The sequence below is a fragment of the Psittacula echo genome (genome assembly GCF_963264785.1).
Source record: "Psittacula echo genome assembly, chromosome: 1".
NCBI classification, from domain to species: Eukaryota; Metazoa; Chordata; class Aves; order Psittaciformes; family Psittacidae; genus Psittacula; species Psittacula echo.
Genome location: NC_137735.1, coordinates 93,063,253 through 93,080,536, shown reverse-complemented (window position 1 = coordinate 93,080,536; position 17,284 = coordinate 93,063,253). Strand labels below are relative to the sequence as shown.

Genomic DNA, 17,284 nt, shown 5'->3' with positions numbered 1-17,284 from the left:
GGTGGGTGCCTGCAATACCAACTTCTTTTCTTTTTTCTTTTTAAACCGTACAGTAAAATTTAAGATAAACTGAAAAGATTTTACCCAAAACATCATTGTACCACTGAGAAAGAATATCCAGAACCCAGACTGTAAATTCTGTACAGTGAGATGCCCTGTACTGCCAACAGTATGTCTAGGAGGTGGTGGTGGAGGAAAGATGGAGCTGGGTAGTTCATGTATGCACAGACAAAAGACTTCGGCTGACATGCAATTCTGAAGTTGCACAGCCACTGCAAGGGTGAAAAGCCAAACTGGGCTGATCTGCTGTGGCCACTCAGGGAGAAGCTGCACAAGCCCTAGGATTTGGCACATATGAGGCAGCTGCTAGGAGGAGCCTATGGAAGAGAGGAGGAGGACATAAGAGGGCCCACTTTTGGGCATCAAATATATTGTTGTACTTATGAGCCTAAAAATCTCTCACTAATTTCTGTGAAAGGTGCATCAAGCAGGGCTCTCTGATATTGCCGTCTAAAACCCATTGGATAAGGTCTTAGTTCAGCTCCCTAAACATATGTGTCTAGTGCCACCAGAAGCACCTGCAGTTACTTAGTCATATGGAAGAGACGGATTTGACTACAGACTTACTGATGACATATATGTTCTGCAGGGGCAATGGAGGCCATGACAGATACCAGTGGGGACTCTTAAATGGCTGTGTGTGATCATGTTAAAGCAACTTAACTGAACTGAGCCTGACAACTAGATCTCCACTGACTGCACGGCTGGGAAAGACAAGTTCAGATGCAGAAGCTGGCATTGCACTCACTAAAAATTAAGCACAAGGGATCTCACCCCCAGATTAAAAATAAGTGTCTGTTTTGAACTTCATATGTGCAAGCCAGGGAAAAATGAAATATATTCCCTTGGGATTTCTCTTCTAGGGTTCGCAGATCCAGAAAGCAGCATACGCCTAAGACTAGGAGCCAAGGACAAAGACTGAGAGCCATATCTCAGGAGTTCTGTTCTTCCACCAAATACCTCAGATGGCTCTTCAAATCTCATGACTTGTCTCTAATTCTTTATATATAACATATTCTTTCTAGCCTATTTTCATAAGGCTGTTTGTGAAGTTTAATTAATGCAGTAAGTTCTTATTAATTGATTTTTACAGTCTTTTTTCTTTAATCTTACCTTTTCATGTAACTTTTTGCATTACAGCCTATCTTTAAAATTCATTCTGGATGTTCTCCAAAAACCTCAAGTCAGAATCTTCTGCATATAGGATTTTCCCCAAGAAAATCTCCTCATTACTAATATAAAAAACTTCACTAATTTCCAGCTCAGTGCTGTCTTGGTGCCCTCATTTCTTAGTGAGAAGGTGAAGACTTCCACCAAAGAGGAGATTCAGAAGTAATTACTGCAGGTTTGCTGTGTGCACTCAGTGGATGGTGCTGCCTTTTCAGTTATGCTCCCTGCGGCCCATGTTCTCTCTTCTCAATCAGTGGGATCCCCCAGTGCTTCACTGGAGGTTGAAAGCAATTTGGACTTTTTTCAAATTGAAAAAAAAAAAAAGGAATAAAGATTTGGATAAACTAAGGAAAAATCTATCTCCATGCAACAGATGTTTTTGGAATTGAGAGACCAACATGCAGTACTTCACATGTATCTCAATTATCTTCCAGAATATGAAGCGGATGTTTATTAACTGCAGATCTCAGATACAACAAGGGTATAATTTCCCGTTAAACCTAACACTATGTGTGTGTAGGTTGCAACTAAGAGGGACAGTCCCACTCCCCTGCATGTAGCTGTGTGCTCCCTTTGCCTCATATCTAGCCATCACAGGGCTGCTAGAGAGTATCGCTTCAGCTAGCAAACCCAGAAGAAATAAAGTACTTCCTGCTCCAAATGAGCAGGATTCACTCAGATAAGCAAACTGAACTGAACTCATCTTGCATAGTCACTAGATCCAGCACAAGGAGCAAGACCTTCTATCCAAAGGAGGAGGAAGAGAGAAAGGAGAGGAGAGTGGAACCATCCTGACAGCAACAGTCTGCAGTGGCACTGGATTATGATATTATACTATTATTATACCATTAATATGTCAAACAAATTAGCCCACTGTATTATACTGTTATAATTATACTGCAGTTATGCTAAGAGCAAATGATTTAACAGATAAAAGGAAATACGAGCCCAAGAACTTGATACCTTTTATTTCATCTATTCATATGCAGCAGTAATTTTTAGGCACTGTAAGTAGTAATAATATAGCGTACTAGCAACTGAGATTGAGGTTCCGTTGTGTAAACAGGCACTAAAGCACTCTCCATATACTTTCCGAGGAAAGCAGGTACAATGATAGCTGTAGGGTAAAAGAATGGGTTATCATCCCCACTTTACAAAGATAGAAACGAGGTATGTCTCAGTTAAGGAAGCTGCTTGTGATTACATGTATGACCTCCTTTGGATATCTGGGAATTGAATGCATATCTGTTAAATACCTTCATAGAGTGATTATTATATAGCGAGCATGACCTTAGATGGTGGCAGTCTGAGTGGGAACAGCCCCTTTGGCAACATTTCCAGGCTATCAAATAGTTACAGTGAATTTCAAAGTTTTATTTTTATCCTCTTCATGGTTGGGACTTGAATGCTTTTCTCTGAAAGCTAATGAATTCTGACACTTGGATTTGCATAATTCGTTCTCAATTGTTGAAATATTTACCTTCCTCTATGAAGTATTAAAATTTGTAAGACTGCAATATTTAAAACTCTAAAGGAGAACAAGTAAAGATTTTTAATATCATTGCACGTCTACTTTTGCTTGGAGGCGCGCAAGCATTTCAACATTGAATATCGGTATTGTATGAGCACTAATTACAAACTCTGCCTCTGCCATTGAAATAATTCTAAAATTGTGTCAGAAATGTTAATCCAGGTTGCTTGGAATCCTCTGTGCTATCATTTCCCATAATGCATCTTTGAATACAAGAGGTACCTGCAGAATTTTGACACTGGAACATGATAATTGTAACCAGTAGGGAAGCAGACTTGGAAAAAATAATTTGGGAAAATCTGTGTTATTGCTGGGATAGTGCTGTATTTCAGGAATTTCCAGGGTTAAATTTCTACAGGCAAGCTTTTGAAATTCTGCAGACTTGTAATAAGAGAGATCAAATGTAGTGAGAATGATTTAAAATTAATCAAATTCATTCAAAGGTGAAATGTTATATTTACATCAGAAAACACAAAAATTGCAATTCTGAGATAGAACCTGGATCAGAGACATAGATTTATAATGATGAAGGGTTGTTTTGCTCATCTCGAGCCTCACTGGCCAGTGCTGTAGATACCATTCCAGCATGATACACTATAATCTGCTGGGGCAAATCACATGCTTACTCTGTAAGAGGAAATGTCTCTCCTCTTCTGCCTAGAGGGTCCTCTTTCAAATTTCTCCTTATAAGCAGAGTGAAATAAGCTCTGGCCCTGGTCAGTGGCAAAATTCCTACCACTTTGCTTTCTTTTCTGACTGATTCAGCTAAGCAGTCAGCAGAAAGAAGCTGCTCTCCCTCTTCCTGCCTTTTTGCCTGCTGCTCTGACCTAGGGACTAGCTCTTGACTTCGGTGCTGAGTGCCTCAGTGCACTGGAATTTACTGTCAGAAAGGAAACACCCTGACTGCTATAGGACACCATGGTGCATGTGTTGCTTACACAGTAATGTCACCCTTTGGGCCATTGTAAGGCAGAAGGTAAAGCTGACAAGTGGTGTTTATCTGTCAATGACATCTTGTACATGCCTTAAAGTGTCTCCAAGCTGACTCCCTTGGGAAAAAAATGCAGTCTAGGCTTTAAAGTCTAATCTTCCGTTGTCTTGCTACATGTCGTAAGACCCCATTTGTGGATGCTACATCTATACAAAAAGTATTTCTCATCACTTCTCAATCAAGGTCATGTCTCATTTACATGGCAGGAAAACAGAATGCGTGACAGAATAGGAAAGTCTTTTTTCCTGGCAGGTCTGCGGTGCAAGGCCGTGATTAAACTGAGCTGGCCAGGTAAATGCAGGTGTCTTCCATCAACACTAATACATTCAGGAAAATTGTTAAACAAAAAGGACTGCCTTCACAAATTAGATGGGGACTTAAAAAGTAACAGGTACTCTGAGATGCAGACTTCTTCCAAGCTGCGGTAATTCCCTCTCTTGCAAAACTAGAAGTAGTGCGGTTTTTGGTTGTATTTTTTGAGTCTTCCACCAGCCAGCATGGTAGAAATTGAAATAACTGACTTGTTATTTTTATTGGAAGAAAAGAAAAAAATGCTCTGTGGATTATCAGTGATATCAAAAGAAATAAATTAACCAAAATCTATAATATTCTATTGTAAATAGAGCATGTGGCAAAGTCAAAATTCGCACACAAAGTCACATCACCATGATGTGATTCTACTGTTGACAAGGAGAACAGGATTTTCAGGCCTTGTGCCTGGTGGGAGGGGACTTGGGACTTGAATGAGGCTTGAGCACTATCAAACCTCATTCCAGAGACCTTCTGGAGAAATGTGTTTATGGGTTCCTCCTGACAGGAAGAAAGACTCCATCTGCTGCTGCTTCTTATCCTCCATCCTTGGGCTCAGTAAATAACTGTTTCCCAGAGGCTCCAAAGCTCCAAATATTAAAACTGGTGAAAAATGTATTTCTGTTATGTAACATTTTAAAACTTGGGATTCTTTATTAGCACAAAACTAAGATGCTGTTTATATTTTAATGAAAACACATAGACACACCAGCATTTTGTGTGTTATTTCCAGATTTTGTCCTGTGTAGACTAGGAATCCTTTCCCATTCTCATCTAAACTGATTGTTTCCACCCAGCATTCCTATTGCTATTGATCAGGTTTTCTCAATACCAGTAAAACCTTTTAGCGGAAAATATTTAAATAGAATCATAGAATATTTCTCGTTGGAATTGCCCCATCAGGATCATCAAGTCCAACTCCCTGATCTTCACAGGACTACCTAAGGCCAGGTTGGATGAGGCCTTGGGTGGCATGGTTTAGTGTGAGGTGTCCCTGCCCATGGCACGGGGGTTGGAACTAGATGATCTTAAGGTCCTTTCCAACCCTAACTATTCTATGATTCTATACCACTAAAGGTGTTGTTTGGTTAAATAGTTTAAAGATTTGTCTCTGATGTCTTTGGGGAATGTCTTGATCCTTTGGCTTTGTGACAAGACAAAGATTTTTCTCTGGTAGCAAACAGGGAGTGACTTACTAGAATAGAGATTGAAGTAAGTTAGAGAGTTCAGTCCTAGGAATAGCAGCAAATATGAAGTTATGGATGCAGATCTAGCAGCTGCAAGAGCAAATCAGGGCTTTGGATATTTGACCAAGGGAATTTATTAAAAACAGATGAGAGACAATGATTTAATTATCTGACGCCTTGGTTAGCTGCTGTTTGGAAACTGCTCAAGGAGCTGAACAGAGTTAAAATAGGATTCTCATGTTCTGGAAAGAGACCATGGAAGATTAATTGGGGCAGCCATGGAAGGGGAAGGCTCAAAAAGCCTAGCATATTTGGCCCCTGAGGTGGCTGAGAAGAGGGCTTATAGTGGTACACAAAGTCATACTGCAAGGAGGATAAATTGTGGTCAGAAGACATTCGCTTTATGGAAGGGCAAAATACAAGGTCACAAGCCAACTTACTGCAGGAGGATATGAGATGGGATGTTTCCATCCAGAGACTTGAGGCAGCCTGTGCAAATTACTTTTAGCAATGGTGCAGGGTAATGAAAGGATGACACAGGCTCTAGTTCTATCTACTGAGGCACAGGAGGTGGGTTAAAAAGGTGGAACTCAGCTTTTTCCACCTCATGATTACTTTGAAGGGTCTGGCTCTGTCATTTGATAAGTAGGTTGGTGGCTGAGTGAGAAGGCGGTTTGTGGTTCTTTCACTTGTGCAGGAGTTGTGCGTTCAGCACAGAGGAGCTAAATGCTTCCTCTTCTGGCTTAGATCCTTCACAAGATGAGTTGCAATACAATCAGCCGAGCGACTGACACATACAGGGAAGCAGGCGAGTTTGGTGACTACCATGCAGTCTGCCAAAGTGGAGAAGTATAAGAAGGCAAGCTCTGAATGACATCTATCCGATAGTACCAAAATACGAATAAGTGCTATAGCACAAGCAAGATGGGGTCAACATTGTGACAGCATTTATGCAGGAAGAAAAATAAACTGAAATGACTAGGTTGACTTAGACGGGAGTATGAAGTATCTACAGGTGCTTAAGGCATGGACTCATCTGGGAAGTAGACAGAAATAAATAAAATATGGCTTGCTTTCTTAGGAATTAAACAGCTTTCCTTGTCATTGTTAATGTTAAGGTACACTGAGATATCATGGTCTAAATATACCCCAGGAGCATCTTCTATAATACTATTAAAAATTACACTAAAGTCGCAACACTGGAATTTTTTACCAGAGTAAAAGACAATGTAAAATGAAATGCAATGAGTTATACAAGTATAATGTAAGGTTATGAAAGAGTGAAAGGATGAACAAATTTGCAGATGGTTGTTACTCCCCAATTTCAATTTTTTTCACACAGTTGAAGAGCCTTTTGCTTGCACTCTCAACTGGCCTTTACAAAAGAGAGACCTCTAGAAACACACATCTTTTCATACGCTATAAAGGCATAATATTTAATCTTTTCTTTCCATAGCCTATCTTCTTCCCTTGCTGCCTAAACGGAGGTTATAGTTCCAATTTAGTTTTTCTATCTATGTCTATGCCTGTCAATAAAGCGGGGCTGGGGCATGGGTTCAGGTGTGGTCTTGTGGTTATCCACACTGGGGGATAGTTAGCATGCTCTCTGGTGCCATTTTGGCTCAGGATAGCAAGCACTCTCCAACCTATGCCAGCAACCATAGGTTGCTCCACCATGCCAGCAACCGTTTCCTGTGTACGTTTTGGCTGCAATCTCCAGGTTCTGGGGCAGAGAAGGAGTTTTGTTGTGCACCTGAGAGCCACAAACTTTCACTTGGTCTCTGGGCCAGGGAGTGGTCTCAGTACTAATTAATTTATTAGTACAAAGGTACTCTATGAATTAAATTGTCCTCTTGAATATCCTTCTTCCTTTTCCTGTAGAGGAAACCCTTTAAGGCTATAAGAATAAGCACTGGTCTCCAATACCTTCTGACTGTGAGATTGAGATGGAGGTCCTCTTTCACCCATCCAGTGCTCGACTGTGTAACTGTATTTAATCCTGTTTGTATTAACAGGAATCTCCAGACATGTGGTTCTCAGCACCTCTTGGCATATGATGGGTGAAATGCAATGCAAACTGTCTTCACATCTTAAAAGAGGCTACTAAGGAAACACTACGCTGAAGAGAATCAGCAGTTGCTCTTCATCCCACTCTGGTTCCAGCCATCACAGTCTTTGGTTCCCAGATCTGAGCAGAAGAAAGGAGAACAAGAAAAAATAATGTCTGCAATGTTGTTAAGTCTGTCCATGCACCAGTTCCACAGTACCATCACGCATATACAGAGGGACAAAATCCTGTTACTTATTTAGGATAGTGCTCTATTTGCTTTCCAATGACAGGAATTATTTCAGTGATATAAGGAGGTTACCTAGTTAGTGATATGAAACAAAAGAGGAAAACAGTTTCAATATTCCTTGTTTAGGTTCTTGTAGACAGGGATCTTGCTTTTCTCTGTATTTTATAGGCACATGGATCAGTCAAATAATAAAATACCACAATGAGTAGAGCAGAAAAAGCAGATGACAGTCTGGCCTCTTATAAAAAGTACTTAAATGTCCATTCCTTATAAGATGTCTGTAAAATGGTTAAATAGACAGAAAACAATAGAGTATAGAGGAAACAATCATGCATTAGCTACAGGATATACAGGCACATTAACACTATTCTGTCTCTAACTCCTATTCAAAGACATAAAATATGTTTTTCATTACATTTGGGTGCATTTAGACACTGAGAAATCTGTCTAAGTAACCAAATTCGTATTGGTATGTGATATTGATATGAACGTGTTTTGATAGAGTGAAATCCTTGAGGAACACTTCAGCTATTGCACCCATCACTACAGTTTTGCTTCAAAATCCTAAAAGGGCATAAAAAAAATAACCCCTAGTACCCCCTGATTAAGTTGTCCTGCATTACTATTGCCTACCTATTCATAGTGTAAGTAGGAGTTTAAGAGAGCAGCCCAGTGGCTTAGTTTAGTGGCTTGGGGTGTGTGCTACAGATAGGATTTCCATTCCTTCTGTCTGGTTTCCTGGTTTGGCAAAGGCAAGGAGTGTTGCATCTCCTGGATGACTGGAAAAGAGAATATCTCATCTCTCAGCAGTGAACTCTCCAGTTAATGGGGTAGCAATGCTGAAAGAAACACTATAGTCTTTACCAAAGCCAAAATGAGGATGGCTTCAGGAAAAGAACCCAAGAAAGTGTAGCAAATGTAAACAGAAGGGAGAGATGGAGAACCTCTACTGCTCCAAACAGAAACACAATAATCTTTTTTTCTTCATTAACACTGCAAAATACTCCTCATTCCATCTGTGCATACCACTTTCTCTTAAAGGAAGGAAATGAAGTTTCACAGTAGGCATACTATCTCTGCTTATTTGTCCCTTTTATGTTATTTGAAAAGCTGTAAAATTATACAGGTAGTTCCTATAAGTTCTGCAGGTGGGAGGGGCTCTTTAACAGTGAGGCAGTCACTTTTTTAAACTCCATCTACGTGTGTATGCATGTCTGCATGTTACAGAGAGAGACGGGAGAGCAAGCAGTGTGGCTGAATTTAGAAAGTTATAGATGTTCTCATCAGCCCCATGCAATGCAGAGATTCCTTCCAAAAGCCAAGGGAGCAGAGGCAGCAGACAACAGATGTGAGAGGGGTTCCCATATCTATCAGTTTTCAAAGTGTTTGCATTGAAAAGAGAGGAGGTGCTACTTTGACTGATATTTCAGTTGCAGTATATAAAGCAGAGGAATTCTTCTTACCCTCTGCTTGTCATACTGATCTGCATACTCTCTCAGCTGGACTTGGGGCTACTACTTACTGCATCTGAAAGGCTGAAATTCACTGGGAATAAAGAAATCTTGTAACAATGCCGGAACCCACCAAGAAAGATGGTAAGCATAACAAATATTACCTGAATGTTTCTTAATTACAGGAATTATGAATACACATATTCATAACTTTTCACACCTTTCAGACTGCATTTCAGCAACAAATAATATCTAAGAGTGATAGCTGTGTAACATCATAATGTCATTGCAGATCACTGATCCTTTAAACTAAAACATTACTTTTGGGTAGAGGTATAGCATGACACTGTTTCAGCCTCCAACTATTTTAGGCAATAAAAAATGGCTTTGCAGAGATATTTAGAAATTACTTTATTGGGTAAATGCTGTATTCACTTTTTAAAGACTGCAGGGTTTTCGTAGTGCTATTACTGATTTCTCTATGGCTAAGATGTCTAGATTCCGGAAATAAAGGAATAAACATTTCTTTTGGTTTAAAAAGTCAGCATGTTGATATGCTTTTAATGAAGTTTTTTAAGTTATTGAATAGAAAGGATGTGTTCATAAAACAGGTTTAAGGTTCTGATTAAAATACATTCTATAAGTCTAATGCATAAGTGTAGAACGTAGTTTTTCTGTACAGGTCGAACTGGAATAATACACTTTGCCACACTACAGAAATCATTATGTTTCAGAAGGATAGTTAAAGACAGTAATACTGTCTTTCATGGTACTATTAAGTTCATAGCAAAGAAATTGAGTATGTAGTCTGCTAGTGAGACAGAATTGTCCATTGGAGGCTGCTCAAACAGGAATAAAATTTTCAGTGTCTATTACTTCATAGCTTTTTTAAAGCTAGCATTTATTTTTTACCAATTTGAAAATTTAAGCTAAAGAAGCTTCTTATAGTTACATATTTCTACAGCCCTTCTTTTATTTTTCTTTCAAATTTAGACATTTTATTAAGAATTTTTTTATTATTACCATTCAACATTGACAATATACATAGATTCTGCAAAGCCATAAATGTGCAAACTGTATGAGCTTTGCAATTGTTGGCAAACAAGAGGTATACAGACAGGTTCTCTAATGCATTCTCAGAGGAAAACCTGAGTTTAATCTTAAAGATAACCTGTGGAAAGCATGGAAGTCATTAAATAGCATTTATTTCCCATCAATTCTGAAATATCTGATAGGCACATGTGTGTAGTTTGAATGAGTACATTTGATTTAACACTGACCTATCAATAGCATTTGCTTTATTTTAAAAGTCTTTTGAAATGTTTTGTGAAAGGCAAGAGAAAAGTAGCTGTCAATCAGGAGCATTATGCAGTTCCAGCACCTTACTGAGTTGGGGGATATATGAAAACTAAACTTTTTGGACAATTGAGTGTCAAGCAAGTTGTGTTGACAGACCAACGTGATCATTTTACCTTACCAGCCCTCCTTAGTGCTCGAGGACAATGATGGATGAAGTATCCTTCTTAAAATAGCTACACCAAGTGCACGTATTAATACAAGAGCCTAATCCTCTATATCAAATCTAGAGCCAAGCCCCTTCTAGAGTGTCTTATTTGTAATTCAAGTGATTTACACATGTATTAAGTGTCCTTTTTATTTGATCTGTTAGTTGACTGGATATTACACAGTTTAATCAGAATGCATTCTGTGGCTGCCAAAGCCTAAAGTATTTCTGCACTTTCAAAAGATGCATGCTTTGGAGAAAATTTGTTAGGATGGTCACATTTCTAAAGGATATTATTCTGTCTAAGACTAGATTGTTTCAAAGATGTTCTTACAATGCAGTGATTACAAATGCAGCTCTGTGGTTGTGTTACAAAATAAGTTCAGCAACCCTGAAAAACATTATATTGACAGTAGAATAAATATGATTTTTGATGAGTCAGTATTCAGGAACATAAAAAATATTGAAACCTTCTGTCCTGATAGAGTGGGGTTTCACAAGTAGTAATGAGCTCTGGAAAAGTGATACACACAAGTTGGTCATTCCTCGTTGCACCCAGCTTATTTGTAGCTAGTAGATCAGGGTGAAAATAGGTCTATCTTGTACTTAAGATGTTAGCTGCTTCTTAAAGATTTTTCAAGAACTGACCTAAATTGGTAGCGGTACTTGTATAGTAAGTGCAAGTACTTACTATATTAGCGGCAGGAGTATTCTGTATCAATAATAGTACAATACCATTTCTACTAGTCATACTAGCTCTATCATTATGTCCATCAAATGCCCATTCTCAAGGTAATTTCCTAGGTAAGAAGGATAGAAGGTAACTAATTAATGGTGAATCTTGGACTGACTACATTCTGGAAGTTATCACTGAGAAGACACTGAGAAACCTTTGGGGAACTTGTTGGCAGACTACAATAGCAGGCAAACAGAGGCTAAGGGTTTCTGCATTATAGGAGCACCTAAGCAGTATTCTTCTGACATTTCCAAAAGGAGTAACCTATATGAATGATCCCATGCTCCTTATTCTCATAGGTCCTGCCAGTTAAAAACAGCATGCAAGAGCAAGCAGCTGAGAAATCAGAAGCTGACTAACACTTGAATGTTAAGTAAATCTCAGCTTTGCAATTTTTTTTTGTCACAGCCGTGTCTGAATTGCATAGCGAGATTTTTCAGAGGCAGTGCTGTAGCAAGCTCCCAGGTCTTTTTTCAGGCCAAATGCTCTTTGAGCTATTTTGAGATTATTACATTACCAAAGTGAGACATTTCCTGCCTTGGTGAGAGTGTAGCCTCACAGTGCACTTTTAACAAACAGGATCACCAAATTAAACACACCATTCAGCTTAGAGAAGATTGCTGGAGCACTTCAGCCTGGTGAAATTTCTTACTGTAGAAAGAGGCTTGTAGAAAATGACTAATGATATAAGGCCTTTACTGTACTGTTAAAATGTTGAAGTCCTATGTTTTAATCAGCTGTGGCTTCTTTGGAGTATATGGTCATGCCATTTTAAGATTGTTTTTTGTTAGCCTGTTCAAAATTTCATATTCAAAAGGTGAAGTTTACATCAATGGATTAACTGATCCCAGCGGATTACTAGGATAGGACTGTGATGCCAAAGAAAGACCTTTACCAGTGCATTTAAATTTAACAGCCTTCAGTTTTCCTAGTGACTAATAAAATAACCCTCCCTCATATAATTACTTCCTGTGATTTATCGTAAGCACTCAGTCGATCTTTCCTCTCGCCCCTTTCCTTTAACCAATATTCATAATAAGAGCTGTCCATTAATTAGGTGCCCTCTTAAACTGTCACAGAACATGGTATTTGGATATGCTTTTGTAAAACTGCCAAGTCTCCCAAGAGCAATGGTTTCAAACTATGTGTGGGCATCATCCCACAGGGACAGGTGCAAGTCAGTCTCCAGTAGGCAGCTCTGTAAATTTGCCTCATTTATTCTCCCCAATCTAGGAAATAACTCATGGCCACGAGTTAAGTGACCATTCCAATTTCTAAGCCAAAGCATTTATCAACTGTCTGCCAACTTTGTTTTCTAAGGGTTTGCAGGCTTTGCATGAATACTGCCTAGAGTTTCCACATATTGGCAGAGAATCAAAATTAAAGATCAGTGTGTCTACTTTAGGTAGTATTTTAGTAAAACTTTTTCTATCTATAAACAGCATAGATATTAAAGTTGTAAAGAAAACTATGTGTATTTATTGTCTGTTAGAAGAACAATCTTTAAAACGTGAAGCAATTTGTGAAAGGAGGTAAAGAGACATATCAGTAGAGACTGCTTTGGAGATAGGGTAGCGCTGTTCTTTCTGAAGAAGTCCAGTTGAAACAGCCTTTACTTCTACTGGCTTTTAAACATGACTGGTTTTGTTTTATTGAAAGATTCTTCTATAATTATATTTGTATTATATGTATAATATTTAAAACAATACCACAGTCTGGTGTATCAGTATAATAGGCACTGTCAAACAAGTGAGGTAGTCATATAAATCATGTAGATCATGTAAATCATAGACATATAGAGCAGCATTCCAGTGGGAAATCAATCTCAGTATTAAGGTAGGATAAGAGTTAATTAAAGTCAGATTTCCTTTCATAACATATTTTCAAGGCCAGACCACTTTTCAGAGGTGAAAAATAAGTTAAAAGGAAATTCTGCTTCACTCTGGGAATTTGGCTTGTGTCAAAATTAACACTGCTGATGGAAAGTTTTCCTAAAAATTCAAGAACCCAGCATGTGAACATCATGTAACATTGCTTAGTGCTTTCCCTGCAGAAGGCTGGACCTATATAATTGTTTTATGATGGCACCAAACTGGGTAGTGCAGCTGCTGCTGCTCTTGCTGCATGGATACATGCTTCAGTGAGGGAAAAGAAAGCATACGGACATCCATCTTCTGCCACCATCATCACCCCTCTGCAGGACTGACTGTAAAATGCATTCCCATTATTTCTAACTACCTTCGGTCCTGGAGCCAAATCACACTCAAAGTCAGGCCCATATATATCATTTATAAGCACTGTATTAAAGTCACAGGTAGATGGGGTTTGGTGGATGAGGGAAAGAGGAAACCCTAACCCCTCATCTTATTTTCCCTCTCAATTCTTTAGAAAGTTTCTCTTCATCACCTGTAGCTAATAAATTTAAAGCCCTCACAAATGGGAAGCAAACTTACGCCTAAGTGTTGTAATTAGATCTGTAAGAGTGGGCCGTGTTTCCACCCTGAGCCCCACAGAGCACTGTCCTCCTGCACAGATCTTGTTGCACCCTGGGAATTGAGTTGTTCTTAGACTGTCTTTGCCCTCCCATTCCTAATTTCCAAGTGTCGCTCCCACACTTCCTTCTGAGATACCAGAGCATCTCAGATTTATTTTTTGGTCTTCTGCCTCCACTACTCCTAGGTTTAAGACTACTTTTCCAGTCAGATTAATCTGATTGAAAAAAACCTGCATCGGCAAAGAAAAATCCCCAAACTGGATTTATTTTTGAGTTTATATGTTTTGCTTTATTATCATGTAAATTGAAGGAAATACATTGATTTTTTTGCTTATACAATGCATTGATTTTATGTTAATGTTAGTGTATGAGGATAATACAAGATTGATCTGGTTTACTGTTGTTCTTACATGAGTTGAAAAGCTCATCCACCCTGTGCAAAACACAATGCATCTATGCACAGGAAAAATATTTAATATTGTCACTCTAAAATAAAAAAACCCACTGAGTTTAGGAGGAAAGTAAGGAACAGTCTTTCAGCAGACCAGAGAGTGCTTTGTACTTGGCAAAACTGAAATTAGCAAATGCTGCCTTTGTGCCTCCGTATGCTGCACCTGTTGGGAAGATAAATAAAGGACTGCCCAGTTCTTTCCCTTCATACCTCCTAAATATATCACTTTAAGAGAGCTTAAAAGAAAGAACAGTACCCTTCAATTCCATGAAAAACTGGATGAGTTTCTTTGTATTATTTTCAGGGATCTACTAGACAAGATGGCAAGTTCCATGGTCACATAACAAAAAAATAGCAGAGAGACTTCAGTTATTAAACCACTAGTAGCTGCCACCACACACATTAACGTTCGTTGGAATATATGTTCTACAACACATTTCATGTTTCATAATGGGACATTCAGAGGGTTCCTTGAAGTGGAAGAGCAAATCAAGTTTGAAAATAAATTATCCGGGGAAATTTCCCTTGAGGTAGGAACAAGTGCCAGACTCATCAATCAGTGAAAATGCAGAGAACCCGCTAACTTAGAGGTTGTAATTTAATAATTGCTCTAGAGTGAGGAAAAAAAGGTTGTTATTATCCAGACATTGATGTGGCTTTGCACTGAATGTAAAAATCTGTAAAATAAATGAGAAAGCAGTGGATAGAATAATTAACTTCCGTTGTAATTTATTTTCTCAGTCCCACTGGAAACAGCTTTCTCTCTTGAGTCTGAGCAACTCTGTGGCTGAGAAACAGCTCTTTCTTTTCTCACCTAGCCCTCCCCCTCTCTCTGCTCTCAGTCACAACTGAAGTTCTACTTCTGAAGTCTCAGAAAAAAGGCTATTAGGGAACCAATATTTCAAACCATTTTTCTATCATTCACTAGGAGAGTTTGATTGCATTTTATGACCACTGGCAGATTTTATTATTTTTCTTTGAAGTGGTGTTGGTGTTTTATTTAGGGAATAGATGACTGATGTTACATGAATGTCCATCTTAGTTCATTGAAGATGTTAAGTTTGCAACTGTACGAAGATCCTAATAGTCTTTACACTGCACAGACTACGTGTGGTTTAGGAACCAGATATTCAAATGGAAGTGGGTGCAAGGGCATTAGGTGTCCCTGTTCCTGCTGGAGTCACGAACAGCAGGTCACTATAGTCAGTGGAGCCTGGACTGCTGCTCAGCTGACCAGCCAACAGTTGCCTAAACATAGATGCCTACTACCATATGAGAAGCTCAAGGATACACAGCATACCCATTTTGGGATGGCAGATATGACTCAGAACCTATGGGAGATCTGCAACACCCAGGAGTAGCACCTAGAAACCAAAAGGATATGCTAGAGCATGTGAATGTTGCTGATCACCTATGTTTAAGAAAATTAATTGAGCCGTAAGCAGCAATTTTATGGTGAATAAAAATCCAATCACATTGATTATAGTAGTAGCTTGGACTCCTAGCTTACACTGTAGACACATTCATGTGTCTCCTTTTTTTTCCCCAAGTACCTTAGCAGTAAGGCTGCAGAGTTATTCATTGTAAGTTGTTCAATTAGTGCTTAAGGATTTTCTGCAATGGGTACTTTTATAAGAAGACAAGGAAAGAGTTCCACTCCAGCATTATTTGCATGTGATACTCAGATGTTCTCCTTCAATAAATGAAGGAATACATTCTTCTGAGCAGAGTGGACCCTTCTGCAATTTGTTGGGTGCACTGACAAAAATAAATAAATAAATACATACATACATACATACATAAAGAAAGATAGATAGATAGATAGATAGATAGATAGATAGAAAGAAAAGTTGCTATTGTCTTTTGTTGTTGTTACTTAGGAGTTCCAGCTGATTTTCTTTCTTTTATTTTTTGTAAGAAGGAGTCTATATATTTTCTTTCATGGCTGAGTGCTTAAATCAACTCAAAATTAGATTGCCTTTTTTCACCAAAGAGAGGAAACAAAGAGTCACGTTCCTGCTCAAATTTATATTAATTCCTCTTCTTCCTTTCTAGTCTAGCTTGCTCTCACTTCCTCCAACAGCTTCATGCTGTGAGATGAATGACTGGTTACATTAAGGACATTTGTAGCTATGAGTAACACGCACTTGTTACATTAAATAAAGTGTTTCTGAATATTCTACCATGTGTTGAACAACACACTCATAGATTTAGGAGTCTCCATGAATTTCATTAATATTTCTGGAATTTATTCTTTCTAATTTGTCAGGAGTGGTTTTAGCCCCTAGAGCACACTAACTAGCAAGTGGTTCAGCCAAGATGAAGATGCTTGCAGAAGAGAGTGAATTAGAGTCAAAATCCAGTTCTGTGTCCAACAGGATTTTATGTCCTAGGAAGCCGGTCTAGCAACCAGGTTTTCATAAAAGTTTTGGTCAGTCTTCACCACTTCCTGAGATGCTGTAGGGACACAAAGATGCTGTGGATTCAAGAAGTATAAACAGAGATTCCTGCTCAGAGACCTCTCAGAACCCATACAAATGCATCATTCACAAAACAGAGTGGTCTCTCTGAGGCTGGCTTCCTATCCCCGTTACCTGTGTTCATATTGCTAATGTCTTGTCCACAGACCAGTCAGTTGGACATAGGCTAAGCAATGCCGGATGCCTTATATACACTCAGCTTAAAAATGCCCTCTCTGAAAAAGCCCAATCACACCCTCAGTCCTCTACTGCTTGACCAAGTGTCGTTATGTGTGTTTTCAGTTCAAGGTGCTAAAATAATCTGTGGCTCTGGTGCAGTTATGGTGGTGTTAGATGCTGTAATACTGAAATGTTGCAATACCGAGATGTTGCATGGCCTGCTCTCTGTTAGCACTAGATGGGGGTTAATTTAGGACATTATACCTCCTGGAGTACTGTCAGAGGGCTCCTGAACAGAAAGTCAAATATGGCACAATCTCAGAAATGTTATAAAATTCAAAGAATTCGCCATCCTAAAAATTGCTCCATGTTCTGCTCTGGAGTAAAGTTGTTTAGGAAAGACCCTCACAAATGTGGTAACTTGCAAGTCAGCCATTGCATGTGACTTCCATGCACTGACAGGA

General features: G+C 38.9%; 1 protein-coding gene across 1 annotated transcript in view; it reads left to right on the top strand.

Moving 5' to 3' along the window:
* Positions 1-9,115: 9,115 nt before the first annotated feature.
* The window catches only part of MYBPC1 (myosin binding protein C1), a gene marked incomplete at its 5' end in the record, with an annotated part of 76,397 nt that continues 68,228 nt past the window's right edge, over positions 9,116-17,284 (top strand). The window contains one exon of the mRNA XM_080628573.1: positions 9,116-9,140. Within this exon, the coding sequence (XP_080484699.1) occupies positions 9,116-9,140 (25 nt within the window). The remainder of the gene's footprint in view (positions 9,141-17,284) is intronic.